Source organism: Larus michahellis, chromosome 1 (assembly GCF_964199755.1).
Source record: "Larus michahellis chromosome 1, bLarMic1.1, whole genome shotgun sequence".
Lineage (NCBI taxonomy): Eukaryota > Metazoa > Chordata > Aves > Charadriiformes > Laridae > Larus > Larus michahellis.
The window spans coordinates 66,847,009-66,868,840 of NC_133896.1; the positions used below are offsets into that span (position 1 = coordinate 66,847,009).

The 21,832-nt window shown below is 46.5% G+C and overlaps 1 protein-coding gene across 7 annotated transcripts in view; it reads left to right on the forward strand.

Moving 5' to 3' along the window:
- The window catches only part of IQSEC3 (IQ motif and Sec7 domain ArfGEF 3), a 106,754-nt gene that overhangs the window by 83,495 nt on the left and 1,427 nt on the right, over nt 1–21,832 (forward strand). For 5 of the 7 annotated variants that reach the window (XM_074583630.1, XM_074583663.1, XM_074583680.1 and 2 more), the window contains 8 exons: nt 11,241–11,363; nt 12,056–12,222; nt 14,312–14,451; nt 15,319–15,444; nt 16,578–16,677; nt 18,738–18,899; nt 19,691–19,783; nt 20,429–20,472. In XM_074583630.1, coding sequence (XP_074439731.1) covers nt 11,241–11,363; nt 12,056–12,222; nt 14,312–14,451; nt 15,319–15,444; nt 16,578–16,677; nt 18,738–18,899; nt 19,691–19,783; nt 20,429–20,472 — 955 coding nt within the window. Of the gene's footprint in view, nt 1–11,240; nt 11,364–12,055; nt 12,223–14,311; nt 14,452–15,318; nt 15,445–16,577; nt 16,678–18,737; nt 18,900–19,690; nt 19,784–20,428; nt 20,473–20,555; nt 20,636–21,832 lie in introns of all 7 variants that reach the window. The other 2 variants (XM_074583640.1, XM_074583652.1) reach the window with 1 other exon arrangement.

A 21,832-nucleotide genomic window follows, 5' to 3' on the forward strand; every position in this document is an offset into this window, starting at 1 on the left:
TTCATTTCAGTCTCTCCTCAGAGGGCCTGCAATCATCTAGCGGGAGCTCAGCACCGTTGTGTGGTAGGACTAGTGATGCTGGGAAGTTCTGTGGCTGGGAAACTCTGTGACTGGGGTCTCACCCCATCCAGATAAAGCACCTCTGATGCTCTCTGGGAAGTACTAAGAGAGGCAGAGGAGGAAAAATATCTGCTCCTTGCTGCGAGACCAGCAGGGGAGCAGCGAATGCTGGCTCCACACCTGGTTCTATTTCTGTCAAGTTTTGAGATGGGTGACCTTTTCAGTTTGTCCAACTGCATTACGGGGGTAATAAGAGGGGAGTTGGTCCTGTTTGTGGTAATGAAGAGGCCTGCATGAGGAAGCATGCTACTAATGGTTTATCATTACCTCTGCAGTCACAGAGCACTGAGGAACACCCACACTCCAAAAACTCCAATGGGCTGAGCTGACCCTTTTCTGAGCAAGATCTCAGGTTTCCTCCCTGCTTCTGTTCGGTGGCTGCCTTTGCTGGATTGTTCCCTTCAGTTCTCTCACCATGGCCCTCTCCTGGTTGCACAAGCCATGCATCTCTCAGCCTACACTTCTCTTCCAAGTCTTGCAATTTGGGCTACAAAATCCTGTGAATATCTGACACCTATACTACCTCAGCACCTGCCTGTTGCTCTGCCTTCCGTATTGTAACCTTTGCTAACTTGTTAGCGCCCAGCGTCACAGGATCAGGGTCTGAATTATTGGGAAGGAAAGCATCTTACCTGTTTATCTGAGCGTTGTCCAAGATGACAGGCATTCTTGCAAAGATAGGCCTGGGGAACTAAGATGAGCCTTCATTTCCGAGGGGACGTCAGGAACAGGGACAGTGAAAGCAGGGCGAGTTTGCACCAGAGTGTGAATGTGAGGGTTGCCATGCAGGGTGATGCGATGTGTGTAGTCAGGGGGCAAAAAGGTTGTTCAGAGACCTGTTTCAAGGGATGACCAGCACTCAGCTGGGTCGTTTCTTTTATTAGGCAAAAGCACGGTTCTTAGTAAGAGCAGCCTTTCCATTAGGCAGGAAGTCCTTTGCACTTGATCCTTTATTATATTCTCCCATTCTCCAAAATGTTTTCTATCTATCTCCCTTGAATTTGCAGTGGCTTCTCTTGAACCAAGCCAAATGGAATGCTAAATCCAATACACACACTATTTCTACTCCAGGGAAAGACTGGAGGATGCCAGTTCAAGAGCCAAATCTGGGCACAAATTTCAAAATTCATTCCTGCTGAAATTGCTGCTTATTGCTGCAAGTACCTGACCTTTGGTCCAGCTCTTTTTTTAATATACTGTATGGGTATTGATTTGGCCAGCAACGAGACACATGTTCTCTCCAGTCTCTTCATGCTGAGAGCTACAATTAAAAGTAATTGCCTCTTTTTCTCCACCAAGCAATGTGTGGGCTGCTTCCCCTGACAGATACTCTGATGAAGTCCAAACCTTGCCTCTGCACAGACAGGGAAATATTGCAATAGCAATAGGCTGGCACTTCCTTGTAGTCCTAAATTTGCCAGCATCCCGGCAAATGACCATGTTCTTCTGCCTCACATGTGACTACAAACTCTGTAGTCAGCAGGTCCTGGGAACAGTCCCTATTGCAAAGCTTGGTGTCTGCCTCCCAGACTCAATGCCCAGGAGCTGCTGTGTTGTAGTTGCCTGCCTCCTCCATGTTGTAGGAGGGCCATTAAAGCAGGTGGCCCTACTCCATCATGCTCATTACTCTTAGTTTCCACTGCACTTCTCAATGTAGCACTCCAAGTGTTCGAAGAAAGAGTGACCCTGCCATCCTATTTACAGATGTAGAAAGCAAGGCTCAAAGATGGTGTCATGGTTTTGGCCGGATTGGCCAATCAGAATGACAGATGGCCCTCACCCACTCTATCCTCAGATAGGAGAGGAAGAGATAAGGAGATCTATGAGTTTAGAAAAAGAACTAAACTACTTTAATGAAAAAAAAAATAAATAAGGAAATAAGAAATAATGAGAAAATAAAAAAAAAAGTATACAATACATACAAAACCGTACCCAGCTCCCAGGATGATGATCGCGTCACCAGCAGACACAGGGCAAGTCCCAGACTGGAGTCAGCAATGAACAGGAGCTGAATTCTGGATCTGGAGTCAGGAGTGCTCAGATCGGGATCAAAGGCAGACGAACAGGCAGGGTCCTCGGATGTCAGCCATTGAAGAAAAAGAGCGAGCCACTTGCCCCTTTGATCCCTCAGCTTTTATACTGAGCGTGATGCATATGGGATGGAATACCCTGTTGCTCAGTTTTGGGTCACCTGTCCTGTCTGCTCCTCCCAGCAGGTGGGACCCCTCTACGCTTCTCCGCTTCCAACCCTCTAACGGGGCAAGCAGCAAAGTTAGCTGACCTTGGTTGTTATAGCAATAAGTCTAAGCAAGAGCCTCTGTGCATACCGTTCCTTGGTATAATCAGGTCTTATCACTCTCAGAGTGAACAGTTTCTGAACAATATGCTGTTAATTTCAGAGTTTAGTCAGTTAGAAGAGGCCCAGCTAAAAAGTAAAATTACAAAACAGAAAATGGGTTCTGTTTTACCTCAATCCAGGCCAGATGGGAACTGAGCTATTGAGGCTGTGTGTACGTGGACATATCTTGGACATGGCCTGTGTGTACGTGAACATATGTCAAGAAACTGGGTCTGAATTCGGGGTTCAAACCTGTGTCTGATCTCTCCAAGCAACAGACGATGTTCTTGCACTAACAATCCATGCTGCCATCCCCTCTTCACAGTAAATTGCTGATTTGTCTTCCTTAAAGGCAAAAATAAAAGTAAACGTAAAATATACAGAAAATGTTTTAAAGCGGGAAGGAAAAACACACACAGAGCTGGTTGTAGCTGTGCTGTTTGCAGGTACTTTTACTCTCTTCCTGTGTCAGTTCTGAGCTTGGGGATAGCAATGGTTGTTGGGTTTTGCAAGCAAATTTTCATCAAGTGCTTGTGAGAGCTGGATGGGTAATGACTGCACACCCAGTGGTGTGACATGCATGGAAACAAGAGAAATTCTGACCCAGGATTATCATCCTGGGTATTTTTCCCATCCATGCTGCAGGAAGAAGAGGGATAGCAGTGTAGTATAGTGTGCTGGCATTTCCAGTGCACTATAGCTCAAGGGCTAGTCACAACTTCTGAGCTGTTTGTGTGGGAGCAGAGGCAGCTTAAGGACCTTTTGGCATTCTAGAACTGTCTAAGACATAGTCTGGTTCTCATTCCCCATCCAACTCCAATCAAATTAGCTCAGGAACACTGGCACAGGTTGGGAGAATAGACTCTACAAGGGCTGTCTCGCAGTCCCCATATATACCCACACTTAGTAAGCCAATGTTAGGGTGCGGGGTATTTCCTGGCGACCATGTGGCAGACAGGATAGCTCCTACAGTAGCTTCTGCACAATATGCCTAATTCCACAGTCATTTTTGTGGCCCACAAGTGCAGAAGAATAGGCACTGCTGGTCCTGGGAAGCTCAAATGCCCAGGCAGGGTGGCCATGAGCAGGCAGTAGTTGTTGAACAGGCACTGAGCAGCTGCAGTGAGCAAGCCTGCGTGCAGGGGCAGTTGTCTCTCATCTTTCATGTCCACGACGTGGCCCTGGAGCTTTCCTGGCCCATCTTCTCCCTCCCAAAAGCAATTTCAATTATTGATGCCACTTGCTGTGTTAGTTTAGCTTTCGCTTGATATGAAAAATTGTGTTAGAATTGTGTATTGTAAGCATTGTTTTTATTGCAACCAGGTTGAATTAACCCAACTGCATGAATAAATAATAGGACAGCTTTTAAAACATCTGCAAAAGTGTCAGCCTCCCTTGTGCATTTGGAGGAGGGGCAGAGCTGCCCAGGTTACAAACTCCAGACTCAGCTGTAAGTCCAGCCATTAAGTCTATATTCTGCAAACTTCTCTTGGTTTACATAGGTATTAAAGCTGTGCTGACTGACAAACAAGCCAACCACTGCCTATTCCTGGAGTCAGGCAACAGAGCTCAGGAGTGCACAGTGGCATTTGGCACTGTGAAGATGATCCCTCTTTACTGCCCACCTAGTAAATGCAAAACCGCAGAGAAGTGCCTTGCTGGTCGCAAAGCCTCTTATGTACCCAGGCAGGGGGGGCGAGGGTTAAGCATGGTATGAGGATTGAGCACTTTGGTATGCTATTTTGCCTTCTCACAGCTGCATGCCCAGTGCCTAAAAGCCCTGAAATTATATTCTCCCTTCCATCCTCCTACTCTATCTTTCAACCTTTAACTGATTTTCTTGGAACCCAGAAAAGGTGTCTGGATAACTCACAAGTAATTATACACGCTAGCCAGAGGAACAAGGGAGAGAGCAGGGGATTTTCAACAGTATCTGACTATACTTGGCACACATCCTTTGATAACACTAAACTGTTCAAGCCTATCTGTTTACAGTGATGCAGTATGTCATTTCTCTTGCAGAAAAGGATTCAGTCTTTAAAAGCAGGATTTATCTCACCTGTTGTTAGCCACTACCAAATTTAGTGTCTTCTATCAATTTATGAATTCCTTTAGTAAATGGAGAGACACAGGTCCCTCTAGACCGTTGTTTTTCTCAATGTGCTAGTTTAATCTGGACATACAGCTTTTAGGCATTTTATGTTACAGGGGATGTAACATAAAATCATCATACAGATAAATCCCATCTGTAACCAATTTTGAGCCACCAATCCCACATTAACAACCACTCACTGTGATCCAGCCTCTCACGGTAAGATCCAGCCTCTTCTCCGGGAAGTCTGCTTCCACAGCCTGCCCTGCAGCCAGCCGCGAGGAGTCACTGGGGACCTACCCCAGGGTTTCAATGTCTACTGGTCCAGGGAATACAGCTGTAAAGAGGTATCCTGGGCACTGATCTGGTGCTGAGCAGTTTTTATCAAATCTACTTTGCAAGTACTGCTGAAAAGTCATGTTGTTACTTTGAAAAAGCCAGGCCCAAGGCATTAACACGTATTTTTAAAATGAGACATACCATCATTCTTGCATCCTTTCTTCATTCCTTTCTTTTGTATTAGATGCTCAGATGTATTGTTTATTTCTTTATGTACAGTCTTCATTCTGTCTTTATTTGTTGCTTTTGTTCTCCTTCATTCATGCTTCCCTTCACTTTAGTTCATTCTTCCCCTCCACCTGTTTCTGACTCAGGAATTGCTTCCATTTATATTTCATTCATGAAGGGGATAATGTGAGGGAGGCCATGAATGAAGTCAGCTGTGCTGCTGGTACTGGGTGGTTTGTGTTCAGGTCGTGGGACTTGGAAGTGCAGAAGTGGCTGTCCTGGTGCATTTGCTGTCAGAGGAGAAAGGCAGGGATTCAAGCAGAGGAGACACCGTGCTGAGTTGGGGGCTGGTTGGTGTTAGACTGTAAGTTGCTGTTAGACACACTCTCCCTGTGGGTGAGCAGCTCTCCTGTCTTGACAAGTGTGTATTGTCTTCTCTTTCTCTCATGGGAAGTCAGGGGGAGAAAAGCTGCTCTTAGGACTGTAAGCGCAGAGCTGGGAGCCCAGCAAAGAGACTGTCTCTCAAAGAAGTGTTAGATTCCTCTTGGGCTGTCAGAGTGAACTTGACAGGTTAGCCCAAACTAGCCTCCGTTCCCGTTCTCACTGAGGGCATTACAGAGGATCAATAAGACACTTGCATTACAGGAGGGTTTGAGCAGCGCAGTGCTGCAGCTTGTGCTGTGGAGCAACAGATAAGGAAGTGATGGAAACAGGACAGAGGGAAGAACGCGTTAGGCAGTTCTGACCTCCTGCTGCAGGCAGAGCTGTGGCACAGATCAAACTTGTGAACAAGTGCAGCTTTCCGCACCAGGCTTGCAAAGGCTGAAGGTGCAGCCTTACCATACCTAGGTTCCCAGGAAAATAGTGTTTTCCCTTGTCCCTCCGGGGACAAGGGTTCCCAATGTCCCCTGGAGGGGAGGGTGAAGGCTGGGCAGAGCCCTCCCCTGCACGGCCGGCGTGCCTGAAGAGGGAACAGCTCTCTACCTTGGGAGGTGGTTCTGGTCGAAGTCATAGTACAGTAGGCAATTTCTCACTTAGGAAGGAGTGGATGCCCAAGTGAGTAGCCATGTGAGCTACCAACAACCCTGGGAGGGCAAGTAGGCGTGACTCAGACCCAGAAAAAAACAGGCAATACATGTAGTGCAGCATCCTCCAGAAAGGGAAGACTGGTGTGGGCCGTGGTCTCCATTGTAGAGAATACCCTCACACAGGGAGGGCCTGGAAAGCAGGATTGGGACACATGCCCATGCCCACTGCTGCAAGGAATCAGTGAGTCCTGTTCACTCTTCTTTCTGTGAGCCTCAATTAACACGTGCAGGGCAGCCTCCTCACAAGGAGCTGAGCTCTTCCTCTGCCGTCCACCCTAAGCCTCGTTCATCCTTAGAAAGCTCGTAGGGTTAGGGAAGCTGAGAAGAGGGATGTTTTTTATTAATGTCTTTGTGCCTCGTGGTTTTAAACTTTCCATCTGGCTGCCTCCCACCTTGCTCCCTCCCTGAGCGTGGTCTGCAGGTTCATTACAGACGCTTTTAGTTGCAGCCCAGCTCTTGCTGCATTGTCACCTGAGCGGAAAAGCTGGAAAATAGGTCATTATGCTTGGGTGAGCAGATCCCAGCCCCACACGATACAGCTGCTTCCTGCCTTCACTGAACCCTTTCGCCACAAGGCTTTTATGCCATGCTTAACCTTGTGCTAAATCCTTGCAGCTCTGATGCCACTATGTCCACCCCCTTTTGGGGGGATCTACGCCCTGCTGCCTAGGAGGCGGCATGGCCACCACAGAGGTTATGGCTCAGCAAAATGATCCAACTAGGAGAGCACCCTTTGGTCCTGGCACCTGGTACCTGGCATGCAATTCTCTGCAGTTGTGAGTTGCCTGTCTGCTGAATGCCTCAGGACAGACCAAGCTCCCCATGTATCCAGGTGACACAAGAGTGTCCAAACTCCACCACCTTATTAGGCAGGGTGTCAGCACTTTTCCTTCAGCAATATGATCCAAACATTGAAAGTCCTACCCCTGCGGGTACTGGTCTGAATGCACCTCTGGATGCACTGTGAGCTCAATTCACATGGCTTGTTACGAGTCTGTGGGGAGGAAGGAGTTGAAACAGGAGGAGATTTTATAAGGTGATTACTCTGCCCCTGCTTCGTTACCCTTCATGCCTCCTGGTGGTCCTGGAATAGGCATCTCAGAGGCGTTCTGCTGTTTGTGGAAAAATGAACTCAGCACTGGTGTTGGTACATGCACAGAAGCTGCTAGTTTATTCTTTTAATGCAGAGAGCCATCCACTCTCACCTCAAGCTTTGTCTCTTACATTGGCAAACCTGGTTGTGGGGAGAGACACCTCCATCATGCATATGGTTACACTGCCTTTTACATTGCAGCTCTGGAGGCTGACAAGGTCAATGTACTTTTTGCAGTATACTTGCCAAGATATCCTATGTCAGCTTCCAGGGTCTCTACCTTGGAAAGAAAAGACCTCTTTGCTCTGGTTTCACAAAGAATAGTTGCATTGCATTTCAGGGGAGCTCTGACATAGGCACCACAGTGCATTCGGAAAGTTAAGAGGAGTCTGTACAGGAATCTGAGGTCAAGTAAGGCAGCCACCTAGAAGAGGAGCAGGAACATGGCAGCCCCATGGCACAAGGCTCTTTGGCTCTTTGAATGGACTTTGCTGTGTCAAATTTGCTTACAAAAAATGTCAGACCACTATGATCCAACCATTCTTTCTACTGTCTGTCTAGCAGCAGAAAGTAGAAGCATACCTCATGGCTCCTCTAGGAGCTATTCCTCAGACCTTTGGCACAAGCTTTGTCAGATAAATCAAATGCAAGCTCAGGCTGACTTTGCTTGCGTCAGACTTTCTTCCTAACCTGTCCTTTCTGCCTGGTCAACTTTTCTCAGGAAGCAGGGTGGGAGGCACCCTTCTTTGGGCCAAGAGACAAATGGAAGAGACTCCCAGGAGTTCATTTTAGAATTTACAAAGCAAACCTGCATCTCTCATTCTGTGAAAGAAACTCTCAAAGGAGAAGCTGAACATAACTCATGTAGCAACGCCTGTTTGAGTTTGAAAAGAGATATAAACAGCTGCCTTGCCCTACTTGTCCTAATAAAGGCTTGATGCTTTCTGTATTAAGGGCATTGACTTTATTATTTGAGATTTGTACAGAAAAGGGACGACATGTTAGAGCAGCCTGTGAGGAGGGGGAAGGATTGATCAATGAGGGAGGGAGCGAAAGATACATGAGTTAGTGCTGGTGGATTGGGGTTACTAGGGTGACCTTAGCAGGTCTCACTGGCGTATGCAAAGACTCTGCATTCACACGTCTGGAAGCAGACAGTTACAGCAAAATCATTGGGGTCAACGCTGACAAACATCACGCATTGGAAAAGATTAAAAAATAATAACAAAGGTACAACTGCAGAGGTGGTTGCAGCTGTGAACACGATAACAACTAACCAGAGAAAAACTTTTCTTACTGTCAAAGATAAATTCCAAGAAGCAGAATGCCTTGATGTCAACCCAAGGGACATTTGAGTATAAGTATCAGAAAAATAAAAATAACAAACGAAAGAGGCAGTGGAGGAAGTTTTTTGCTGTTGCCGGAAACCATTTGTGAGTGTTTCTGCAGTCCACCTCTTGGAAAGGAAAAAGAAGATTTCATGTAATATTTCCTATGAAAGCAGCCCCATTGATTCTCTGTCCTTGCACCTTACCAGTTGTTCCTACATTTTGATTATATGGAGTTTGTGCAGGGAAAGAGCCCGCATTTCCTAGTTGAGGTTGTAACAACTTCAACTTTAGAAGGTACTGAACATTCTGTGTTCAGCCAGAGCTCTTGGTAAGCTATTCTCTGTGTGTCCCTCCAGTTAAACAATGATATCTCAACTCTTGACTCAACAGGGGAATGGAGAGACATCTCTGAGAATTTGAACCCTGTCTCTCACCCATTTGAGGCATCATGCAATTGATTTTTGTTCTAGCAAGGCTGCACACGGTATTCAGCAGCCTAGCTCACAAAAGACTTCCCAACAGCCTTGAGCAAGCTGCAGCGCTATAGAAAAAGACCAACAGACAGATCTCCAGTTTGTCACTTCCAGAAAGAAAGAAGAAGAAACTGATGACAGCACATCCCTTTATTAGCAGAGATTTGTTTAGTAAAATTTCCAGATAATCCTAGGAAATTGAATGATCCAGATGGCAGCTAATCCACTCCCCCTCTCTTTTCCCTGTACTACTACTCATACAGTCCCAGAAAACCTGTTTTGGGGAAAATTTCCTCCTAACCCTAAATTTGGGGTCAGTTTATCCTTTGCAACATGAGAAAGCAAACCAAACACAATGCAGAAGATGAGATAAAAGCGGGGTGAGAGTGGTGGGGAAGAGACAGAATTAGCATCCAAGGTATATAGAAGCAGAAAATATGAAGTCCTTGAATTCTTAATACAATTTTAATGTCCAGGTGGTGCCATATGAGTAAAGATTAGGAAATTAGTAACTTTGTAGTTAAGGAAGGCTTAAGGAAAACAGGATTTTGACACCTGCAAATTTCTTGGTCTGTCAGATAGAATGGCAGCTTTGAGGACTTACTTATTTATGGGAAAGAATAATGGCAGATGGGAAAAGGTAAATGGTACATAACAAAGCCAGTGGAGACTAGATTAATTCAATGTCTGTCTTTGTTAAAATAACTGGTTTTCTAGTCAAGGGACATGCAGAATGTAATTCTAGACTTCAGCAAAGCATTTGACATGAGAAATTGTTAGTTGAGAGTAGAAGAGAGAGAAATTAGGAGAGGAATCGTAAATGCGGGAGAGAATTGGTTGATGCAGACATTAGTGCCTACATACTCTGCTGAAATGGGAAGTTGGGCCTAAGGGAGGTTATGAGCAGAGTTTTCTGAGTCTAGTCTTTTGATTAATGCTTTCGGTAATGACCTGGACACAAAAAGTAGGAATATGCCAACAAAATGTGCTGAACGTCACATGGGGAAGGTGTTGTCATTACAAATGACCAAAATATCATGCACTAAGAACAATTAGATTATTTGACTAATCCAAACAGCAAGAACTGTAGTAGTAGGTTTTGGAGACTAACAGGAGGACTTTTATAAGATGAGAATATCTTAGTGGGAAACAAAAGAGGTTTCATCCCCTTCGTTGGGTATCTAAATTGTCTATGAATTACCAGCGTGCAGTGTATCACTGTAAAAGGAAAAGCAACACCGGATGTATGAGGTGAAGGATTTCTACCAGATAACAGGAAAGCATGGCACTGGAGTATGGTGGAAATGGAAAAGATTGTGTGGAATTGGTAGAAATGTATAAAATGAGTATCAGTTTGGACAGAATGAATTGTTGAGGAGTCCTGGTGTTTGACTACATGGGCAGAATTTTACCCAGCCTTGATGTTACAAGCCGGCTGATGTTGCAGAGTTATTTGTGTAAAACAGCTACCATTTCCTATTTTCTCTGAGCTGTCTCTGATCTTTAAAGACATAACGAACGTTGCTGCTGCAGTGGTTGAGTGGGAGTGAAGAGTGGTGAAGGTGGTGCTGGTTGCAAATGAGGATGTATACTGGACAGAATGGAAGGTGAGGAGAGGACAAGTGCAGGAACAGCCCAGTGAATAGAGATAAGAGAAAGATGGATAAGTGGGTAGTGAACAATTGCATGTGCTGAGAGCGAGGGAGGAATGGACAACGTGTGAATGATTGCCAGATGATAGGAAAGGGAGAAATAGATGGAGCTATATCTATATTGACATTGGTATTGATATAGGTGTCTAAATATCTATGTCAATATAAATGTCTAGATATCTGTATCTATATAGATACAGATAAATATCAATACATATATGTATGCTTTCTTTGTATATGTATATGTAAATGCTGTGTATGTGCTGTATATGGTATAATATATATATCATGGTATATATACATACACACATGCGCATATATATGTATGGTTCGGCACAAGAATTTCTCACCTGCTGTAGAATGCAGGAATCACTTGTCTGAAATTACTGCCCATTTTAAGTATGGTCTGGGCAGCTATAGTGATGTCCCAGGGCCTCTCCCATGGTATTTTCTTTGGGGACTGAGCCTTGGCACTGTGGTGAAGGAGTCTGCCTAGAGTCCTCTGTGGGAAGAGGTGCTGATGAAGGCTGTGTCCCCTTCCCACAGCTGCGTGGTGGACGAGATGGACTTCTCTGGCATGGAGCTGGACGAAGCCCTGCGGAAATTCCAGGCCCACATCCGTGTGCAGGGGGAGGCGCAGAAGGTCGAGCGGCTAATTGAGGCTTTCAGGTAAGAGAATGAGTCCTGCAGCCCCACTGCTGCAATCAGGTGGAAGTATAGAGCACACCCAAGGCATAAAACATGCAGCAGCTGTGGAGCGAATAGCCAGGGACCTCCCTTCCAAAGAAGGTGGTCCTGGAGGTGCCTCTGAAGGCACTCTGTGCCACACACCTCTGTGCCACTGCTGCAGCAGAGACTTGTCATTGTCGGATATTCAGTGGCATGAAGGGCACAAAGGGCCAGAGTGAGGCCAATCCTGACATGTCTGCCAGCAAGGGATTCCCTGTTCAATCCCTGTGACTCACAGGAAGAGCAGCAATGGGGCTTGCAGGGTTGCTCCCTCGATGCATCCAGAGGAGTGGTTTGCCCTTAGCAAGGCAGGCTGGAATAGACATCTCCTATATTACCCTTTCATAGTGACACCAGCCTCAGTAGTCCTCTCCAGTCTTGCTTGGTTTTTTGGTTCCTTAAGACCAAGAGAATGGGTTCCTTAAGACCAAGACCAAGAAGGCTGAAGTTTCAGTCACCTACTTCAGCCATTGGTGGGTAAATCTGCCTTCAGAGAGCAGTCGGGTCCTTCTCATTTGCGTGAGAGGTGGAGTAAAAGGAGGAATTGGATCCACCTGTGATTAAGCCATTGCCACCCTGGAACAGAGGACTTCCATGTTCCGTATTAAATGTGTGCATCCCTCCTGCTGCAGCCAGAGATACTGCATGTGTAACCCAGATGTGGTCCAGCAGTTTCACAACCCGGACACCATCTTCATCTTGGCCTTTGCAATCATCCTCCTCAATACGGACATGTACAGCCCCAACATCAAGCCTGACAGGAAGATGATGCTGGAGGACTTCATTCGCAATCTGAGAGGTGAGGGTCTTGCTTCGATTTTTTTTGCCCTCTTGTTGCTCTAAATTCTGCCTAGGTGAAAGCAGCAAAAACCTAGTGGAGCTGCCTTTCTCCAGGGGTACTGCTGCACCCTGTGAGCTACACATGGAGGGCCCTTTGAGGTGTCTTCTAGAATGCTGGGGAAGGGGAAAATCTAAGCTTTCTGTTCTGCAGAAAGCTGTCCGGCCTTCTCAGAAACCAGCCGTTTTCCGTGAGAGATGGTTTCATCTTTTAATAGATCTCACAGCTTGGATGCAGTCCATTGTATTACATTTTCCTATTGTTCAGCTCCATCCTTCTTAGACCCTGCTGGATTGTGCTAAACAAGACCTTCCCGTCCTTGCTGCTTTGAATATATGAACACATTTTCCTTCTATTCAGGCTAAATCTTCCCCTTCTTAATTGCTTGCAATTACTTATAGTAACTGTAGGCCTGACAGAGTTCATGCATACATTACCTCTTCACAATTTCTGATACTTCAGTTTCCCAAATCAATTTTCTTCTGTTTTTCAAGGTCAGTCCTTCCCATCTTGGTAATAGGTTGCTAAAAGCACTTTTTCATATGTGGTCACAACATATTCATATATAGAGCCATTGCCTCCTCCTTATTTTCAGATCTGCTAATGCAGCTTCGTATTGTTTGGCCTTTTTGACATCATGTCTAGCCAAATTCTTGTCTAATTTTCCAGCCATGTTCACTCCTAGGTCATCCAAGGTCTGACGTCTTCCAAGTGTCTTTTACTGCACATCTGCAATTCAGATGAAGCTCCCTCAAAGTTTTTCCAGTGTAAATCCCTGTCTAGATTTTGAACTTCTGTGGGTTCTTTGACTTGTTTCTTTGTCATGGCTGCTGTTCAGAAAGTGGTGTCTCAGCCTCCCACACTTTCCCCAATTTGTCATCCACTTCAGACTGATATAACGTGACACTGAGGCCCTCTTTCAAGTTATTTCCTGAGATACTGAATGGGGCTGATATCTGCCATCATTCCCTTTGGTATTACTGCTGGTAGCGCTAACTCAAAAGGGTTTTTTATATTCACTTAGAGTTATTTGAAAATCTGCCACTTCACATCACAATGAATTCAGCCAACGTAAGGATCACTCACCTCTAGTATGTAACACACCACAACTCACTAGAGCAAGTGAATGTCACCCCATTACAGATAAGGGGGGACAGTTCATCCCAGACTCACCTGCAGGCCAGTGCCCAGGTCAGTAGCCTCACCAGCCTGTGTTTGAAAAAAGACAGATTATTCAGGCTATATTTGCAAGGATGTGGATGAAGGAGCCAGGAGATGACAATGCCTCTCCATTCCTCAGCAGTTCCTCACCTGCATCACTCAGGGTGGTACATCTCAGACCAGGGAGCTGGAGGGAAAGCAGAGAAAATCAATACAAAATAACTGAAGGAATTTGGTTCAGAGAAAAGACTGGCAGTTTAATTTGTGGTGTTTGGATCAAGAAAAGGTAAAAGAAAACTTTTCTGTGAGGCTCTGCAAGGGTCAGACAGCAAAATTTGAAGAGTTATCTAAGGAGATGCAAAAGAGGAAAGGGACAGGGCCAAGACAGAGATATCACAGATAGAATAACGGGGAAGCATTACTCCTAGGAGACATCACAGAAGGAAAATGGTGGAGGCCACCAAGCAAACAGGAGAGCTGACGCTTGCATTGGCAGGAAGAGCAGCTGAATCCCGTCATAGATCTCCTCCACATCTAGCACTTCTGATGATGTGAAATCAATGCAGGGGTTGCTGCTGAGTGGCCTAAGATATATGAATGTGAAATTGTGGCTATAAAACCTTAGGGAACACATGGAAAGGAGCCACCATGCAGAGCAATGGAATAATGAAATCTTCTGCATTGGCCTTAGAGATGTCATTTGCTCCTGCTGGTGCATTAGATGTGTTAGAGCAAGAAAGAAGACAGCCTAAAGCGAAGTATTGCTCTTTCCTTTCAGCCTTCCCAGCATTGCACAGTGCAGAGACAGTAGTTACCTGCCAGGGACCATCGGTTCTTCCCTTTCCTTTTCTCCCTGCCTAGCCTGCCCAACATTTTCTGTGTTTGGCAGGGGTGGATGACGGTGCTGACATCCCACGGGAGCTGGTGGTGGGGATCTACGAGAGGATCCAGCAGAAAGAGCTAAAATCCAATGAGGACCATGTGACTTATGTCACCAAAGTGGAGAAGTCCATAGTTGGAATGAAAACGGTAAGCACCCATATCCCCGCTGACACCCACTCACGTCTCTCACACCCACCTCCCTCACTGCCCTCTTTTCTGCCTTTTTCCTCTATGCGCCTACTCCTCTTCTATAATACTTTCCTTGCTTGTATTGATGAATTCACTCCTTTTTCTCCAAACACTTTCTTCCTTGCTATCTCATTCTTTCCTAATTTTGGAGGATCTCCTTGGCCAGAGTTTACAGTATCTAGTGCAGTAATTGTTTGCCCAAGAATCTCACTGCAGGTCCTGCCTGCCAATGCAGGTCTTGCTTGCCAATACTCCAGTGATAGCTCTGCAGTGTTTCAAACTTCCAGGCCTTGTGAGGGTGTAGGAAGCAGAAGGCAAAGTGGTAGAAAACAATTTCCCCCATCTGTCTCTAGTGAGTTCCCAAAGGATTGCTGGGGTTAAGAGACCCCCAAATGCAGAGACAGCTTCTTAGCAGTAACTGATCTCTAGTGCAAAATCATGCATGCTGTTTACCCAAAATGAGCAGAATAATTTCTCAAAGTCCAGAAAACCTGCAAAAGTCCAGTGGAGTGAGAGAGGATGAGCAGTCACTCAGTGACTGTAAGCCAGATGTATATGAAGATAGGAGGTGTGAGCAAGAGGGTTGCCTATAACCTGTGCCACTCCTCTGATTTATCCAGATCACAAAGGCATAGGTCTCTCTGCTGTTGCACCATCAGGAAAAGTGATGGTGAGGAGTGGTGGTGAGGAGATGATTTGAGTGGGCAGAGTGGGCAGAATTGGCTCGTGCTGCTGTCACTGGGCAGGGTTGTACAGGCTGAGGGTGGGGGAGACCCACAGTTGCACCTCCCTCAGCCTCTGCATGCTCTTGTGGGTCTTCTGCAGGTTCTGTCCGTGCCCCATCGCCGGCTGGTCTGCTGCAGCCGCTTGTACGAAGTGACTGATGTGAACAAAGTGCAGAAGCAGGCAGCTCACCAGAGGGAAGTTTTTCTCTTCAATGACCTGCTGGTGGTGAGTGTACTCTGGGACTGAAGTGATAAAACTCGCCCTGATTTCAATGAAGAAATCTAAAACCAGTCCACAACATCCATTTCCCCCTTGTCCTGAGGACAGACCATCTCCTGGTCCATCATTATTTTAAGACACAGCTCTGGATCCTTCACTGTTAAAAAACCTACCAAATCTAAAACTCCCTTGAAAAAGCAAACTGTCACCTCCCACAGCCATCCAAGCAATGTCATTGCTCTCTCTCATGCCTTTGCCAGCAGGGAGGTTCATTTCATGAAAGGGAGGTTCATTTCTTTGTCTGTTTGTACTATAGTAGTCAGAGCCCTCCCATGCACTTTAAATCTTTCGTGCCAGACACTTTACAACCACTGCCTTTAACATTGCAAAGGCTGCAGGAGAGTAGATATTACTTACTGGAGTCCCAAATGTGTATAGTACTTTTAAAAGTGTTCTGCCCCAGCAGCCTTGCAACTGAGTTCAGACAGGTACAAGGAGGGCAGAGATACACTGAGACTGGGAGAAGGCCGAACAAGATGGAAGTTCTGCTGAATTTAATGGCAAAATGAAACTGTGGATGTTGCAAATGTAAGGCTAAACCCAAACCCTTTTGTAAGAGCGGAGGACAAGAGAGCTTTCCCCACCTGTTCCTTTGCACCCGTTTGTACAGTTGTGAACTTGGGGGAGCATTCTGCTCTTTGATATCCTTCTACTCCATGGGATAAATCAGATCCATAAGAACCAGTGCTGAGGGAGTGAGGGCAGCACAGCATTCACATATGCTCTTGTTCCCAGCTCTAAGGTATTTCTGACAGGCTTCCCTTCGCCTTTTGATCTGGCCCTTGGTGAAGAGAATTACCCTTGCAAAGTCAGAAATGTGGACATCAAAAAGCCAGCACCCCTGGGAGACAGAGAGCTGAGTGGGCCCCAGGGCTATGCATACAGAATTTCAGAAGTGTTGTTACAAGTGCAGCATGCCAGGCAGCTTTCTGGGCACAGTGCCTGTCAGTCACCCAGTGTTACTCCCATGTACAATTAACAGAGCTTGCAAAAAGCTTTTTTGCTTTGAGCAGTTTGCATTGTTCTTGCCTCACTATTCCCCAGTACCCTGCCCAATGATGCATCTCTCCCTCCAACAGATCCTCAAGCTTTGCCCCAAGAAGAAAAGCTCCTCAACGTACACATTTTGCAAGTCGGTCGGCCTGCTAGGGATGCAGTTCCATCTCTTTGAGAATGAATGTAAGTCCGTTGCTCCTTGGTTGCCTGGTGCAGTTTGTCAGAGAAAAGGAGAAGGAGGGAAGGGCCTGTGTCACCCAGTGTGAGTTTGCATCAGAAGAGAGATTCCATCAGGGTCAATAGTGGAGGGGAGAAAACTGAGGCTTAGTGCTGAGGACATCACTGTGCGGTAAAGTGTGATGAGAAGAGGCTCCTGGTGGCAGGCTGAGGCTCCATCTGGCTTGTCATGGTGGCAGGAAGAGCACTAGTGAGGAGGAATGAGGGAATCAATCCCCATATATATCTCACTGAGCTCTCAGGAACCAACTGTAGGTGGAGAACCTTGTTGACAAAACTGCTGCTGACAGCTTTAGCCCTTCTCCCCTCATGCCCAAAGTCACAACTCCCTCTTCTACCTTTGACATTGACAAAGGCTCAGGTGTTGCTGTCACCTCCCGCACTGTGCCGTGCTGTGCTGTGCTGTGCTGAAAGCTTCCCAAGACAGAAGCAGAGCCCTTGGACCAGCACCCACCAAAGCATGGCGAGAGGCCAGCCCTAGTCGGCCTGACCTTGATGGTCTGGGAATAGAGCCATGATATGTCATGATTGAGGCTGGTTATGTGGTGGAGGAGTTCCAAAAGCAGGCAGGCTTCCTGCTGGCGCAGGCAGAGGGGCTGCACAGTAGTCCCAGGCAAGCATGGCTGATGCCCACTGGGGTTTTTGTGAGCACCTGCAGAACATGCTGCAAGGAAGGAAGACCGTGGCAGCACTGTGGCTATACTAAGTTTTTTACATCCTCCCTCTACCCTATTGTCAGCATGAGTCACTCTCTCAGTACCCTGCCCTCTGCAGCATGCAGAGGCTTTCACATCCCTATATGTACAAGAGTCATTCACAACAGAGCATCCCCAGGAGACATCATCAGAGCTGGAATCAGGGTATCGTGATGATCCTGGGAGTGCCCAAGGATCTTCTGGCAAAGGCATCCTGTTATGTATCCCCTGCAGAGGCAGAAAAGCAGATGTCCTAAAGAGCTCGTGATCTGAAAAGATGAGACAGACACAGGGTGGGAAAAGGGGCCTGGGACACAAACAGGGGGAGCTGATGTCTGACAGCAAATAGCAGGTTGGTCCTTTGACTTGTTTGGTAAAGACTGATAAAGGAAGAGGGTGGTGAAGGCTGGCATATGCGGGAGCAGTGGAGGAGAAGAGAAAACAGGACAGGGGAAGAGGGAAATTAAATGTAGAGAATGGTGAGAGGGGAAGAGAAAAGGGATTGAAACCACCAGCCATTGAGCAAAAGGTAGAGAAAGTCCAGTCACAAGCGTAGCAAGTTCTCTGCACACTCTTGTTCTCCTGCTTCTGTTGGCTGAATCTCCAGCCACCCCCTCCCTACACCCAACCTAATCTTTAAAATGCAAGCCCTTTTGTTACGATATTTTCACTCTCTGGGCATGTCCTTTCATTTACATTCCCACGTGTTTTGCCTGTTGGGGAATACTAAGCAGAGATCTACAAACCAACATCTTTCTCTTCACCGTTCTCTCAGCACAGCACAATGAGCTCCCCACCCATGCTGTGCTAACACCCCTGCCGTGTCCTCTGCTAATGGAAGTAGAGACCAGGGAGAAGTCCTGCCACTGTGGATGTTAATGGCTGTTCTGGCTTTGAGTCGAGGAACAAACCTCTCCTGCTGCATCTCCCGCAGGAGAAGAAGTGTTGTTGGCCTCTCATATATACTGTTTACTCCTCCACAGATTCAGAAGGGCTTTACAGTCCTACCTCTGTGCTCAGGTTCCCAAAGCCAATGTTGTACTAAGTGTAACTAAGAGTTAGTGTTTTCTGATTTTGGCAGCACTGTGGTGCTGGTGGCACTTGCCTTGCTGCTTCAGCTTGGCCATTCTGTTCCCTTGGAGGGCTGCAATGCTGCAGGTTCCCACAGTTTGCACTATGACGAACGCTAGGTGTGCCATTCCTTTGGGCTCATGTTAGAAATCCTCTGTCCTGCAGAGGTACCAAAGCAGCCAGCTACTCCAGCAAGAATGCCTAACGCCTCTTTATTTTGTTGACACACCTTCTTTACAGATTACCCCCATGGCATCACACTGGTGACTCCAGTTTCAGGCTCAGAGAAGAAACAGGTACTACACTTCTGTGCTTTGGGTGCTGAGGAAATGCAGAAGTTTGTGGAAGATCTGAAAGAGTCAATAGCAGAAGTGACAGAGCTGGAGCAGATACGAATTGAATGTAAGAGCCTCTAATACAATTCACACTCCAATGCCATCGCACTGCATGTGTCTACAAGGGAGAGAGGGCAAAGGAAATGGGTTCTTCAGGAACAGGGGGAAAGAGGATGAGTAGCACATGTCTGCACAGGATTGTTCTTGTGTTTGCCAATAGGGTAAAAAAGCAGTCAGGCTCTGTGCCTACCTGCCCACAGGAGAAATGGAAGAACTTAAGTACTTATGATGCTTATGAAACAGGGTGTATGATACAGTGGCCTGGAACAGTGAAGCTAGACTGTCAGACCCAGAAGACTCTTCTCCATCCCATACTCCTTTGACTATGCAAATATGATCTGTATGTAGCTGGGAAGTACAAGACAGGTCTGGTAGCCTTAGCAGAGTTATCCTTCATTCCAGGAATGTCTAGGGGACAAGCAGTCTGTATTGTGTCCCTCTGTGGCCTGTCTTACACAGATTAGGTGTCCATGTAGCCTTTGATGGCCTTTCCATGTATAAACTGATGAGCCAAAGTAGCTCAGCATCAGTGATCCCCTCCTATGCAGCAATAACCTATTCTGTATAAATGCAGATCATACATAGAAGGTCGTGTGGAGATATGTAAGTTCCTCCACATGTCAAGCCCTCTCCGGTTTCTTTTTTTTTTCTTGGCTGTTCCTCTCTCCCTCCCTTTTTGACATTCCCTTGTAATTTTCTTGCATTAATTCTCCTTGCTGACTTCCCATATTGTTCCTTCAATATGCTGATGTCCTCTTCATCCCTCTCCTTACTCACTTCCATATATCTTTCTTGCAGGGGAGCTGGAGAAACAGCAAGGGGCAAAGACTCTGTCATTAAGGACCAATGGAGCCCAGATGGAACTGCAGTCTAAGCAAGGCTCTCCAACAGGTAAGAGGACACCCAGCTTCTCTTGGTCAAGCAGTGCTGCCTTTGCAAATGTGTTCTCATTGATTCCTGTGAGAATAACTGAAAAATTAAATGTTCAGTTTTGTATCCTTTAGCCTTGGGCAAATAGTGGAAATATGAGAATATATGCATTCTTCAAATACCCTAGAAAAGCCATTAAAGTCTGTATCCAGTCTGTAGCCGTAACATCTAGCAAAGAGACATTACTGATGGAGCATAGGAAACTGCTGGAGAACCTGGCCCACTTTTTCTTTCCTGAACTGATGCAACACAGTAACTGTGCTATTAACTTCCTCCAGCCTCTTCACCAACACTTTGGACCAGCCTTTTTGTATGAAAGGCTTTGTGTCCATTCGTGCCTTGGCTTGTATGCCAGCAAAAATCAAGTGCAGAGGTGAGTGGCTACCAACTCACTAGAATGGCACTGAGATCAGCACCTAAGGATAGGACCCCAAAGGGCCCACTAAGCAGCTAGCAGGTTGCAAGGGGGTCTGGATTTGTTCTTGCAGTCAAGACTCTTGTTCGGTCCTGCACCTCTCCCTTTAGCTTTCCAGTCCACAGTATAAGGGACAGCTCTTGACTAGAGGTACAGACCTCATGAGTGAGATCTTTTCTTTTATTTCAAAGGCAAGAAAGATTTGGGGGAGAAGGTCTCGGACAGCACAGTGGAGGTAAGTAGAGTGCAGAGCAGCTGAGGTAAGTAATTCTCTCTCACTTCAGCTCTTCTCACATTCTCTGTTGTTTCTTTTCTCAGGTTTTAATCAATGCCTCCCCAGCCAGACTGACAATTTTACCAATTTCCAGAGATACAATTAAAAGTTACTGCTAGGACGGGTAATACAACTTTCAAATCCAAACTAAACTTCAAAGCATTTTCAATCCGTTTTTATAACTGTAACATCCCTCATAGACCAAGCTCCCAAACGCTGTAGACTAACCCACCCCACTGCTTATGGGGAGACCGAGAACCCCACTTAAGATTTTTCTGACATGCTAACTCCATGCAGCATCACATGCAAATTCCCCACAGCCCAGCTTTCCTGCACAATCTCTGCAACTCTGTCTCTCCATCCCCCCATGAAGGGGATTAAGCATGGCCTTTGTATACCAGAGTCTTTCCCTAGAGCTTCTACCTTCCTAGGTAGGGAGCTTGGCTGTCCTGTGTGCATCTATCTTTGCAGGGATGTCTAGCATCCAGTGGGTTGCCTGTTTCTTCACAGACACCCATACTCCCACTGCCTGTGAGGAAACAGGAAAATGTGATCTTCACACTGAAAATCTTATATACTACTTCCAGCTCTCTCCCTGTCTGGAATATCTCCATTGTCCTGAATTTGCCTTTTTCCAGGGTAGTTCTTTCCCCTCTTGTCATAGTATATTTACTTAAGGAGTCCAGCTTCTCTGTGGGGAGTGGGTGCTGCTTCTTTTACCTGAAGGGCACCCCATTTCCCTGCAGACAGCCCTTTCCTTGGGAAGATGCCTCTCCCAGCCAATTTCCTACTCCTGTTGGGAGGAGTGTTTCCATGTGGAGAATGGCTTCCAGGTGTCCTAATATCATTAGCACGTCATGGCCCAGCAACCAGTTTTTCCTATGGGATGCTCCACGACCTGAACAAATATTGACTCATTATTTTGTCCTGCTGTGCAGTGAGTCTGAGCAACCTCCATGCTTGAGTAGGGACAGACAGCTTATCCTTGTTCCAGCATGGTGGGAAGCTTGACCACTCCACAGCTTCACCTTCCCAGTTGCTGGCGCTGCTGCCCAACATGCCAGACCATCAGGGCACCCCCACTCTCCCTTCTGCCTGTCTGCACCCCTGCCTAGCTGGAAGTGCCATACCAACCTGCAAGCACTTGTTTTCTACCCAGGGTTTGTCACTTGACTGACATTCTGTTTTGAACCGGCAACTTTGCTCTAGTTTGGGGTCTCCATCAGCCCATATCCTTGCCAGGAGGAACTATAACTTCATCCACCATTCGGGAAGCACCATTTTCCTGCTGCGCTTTCCCCGCTAGGGACCACCAGTCCAG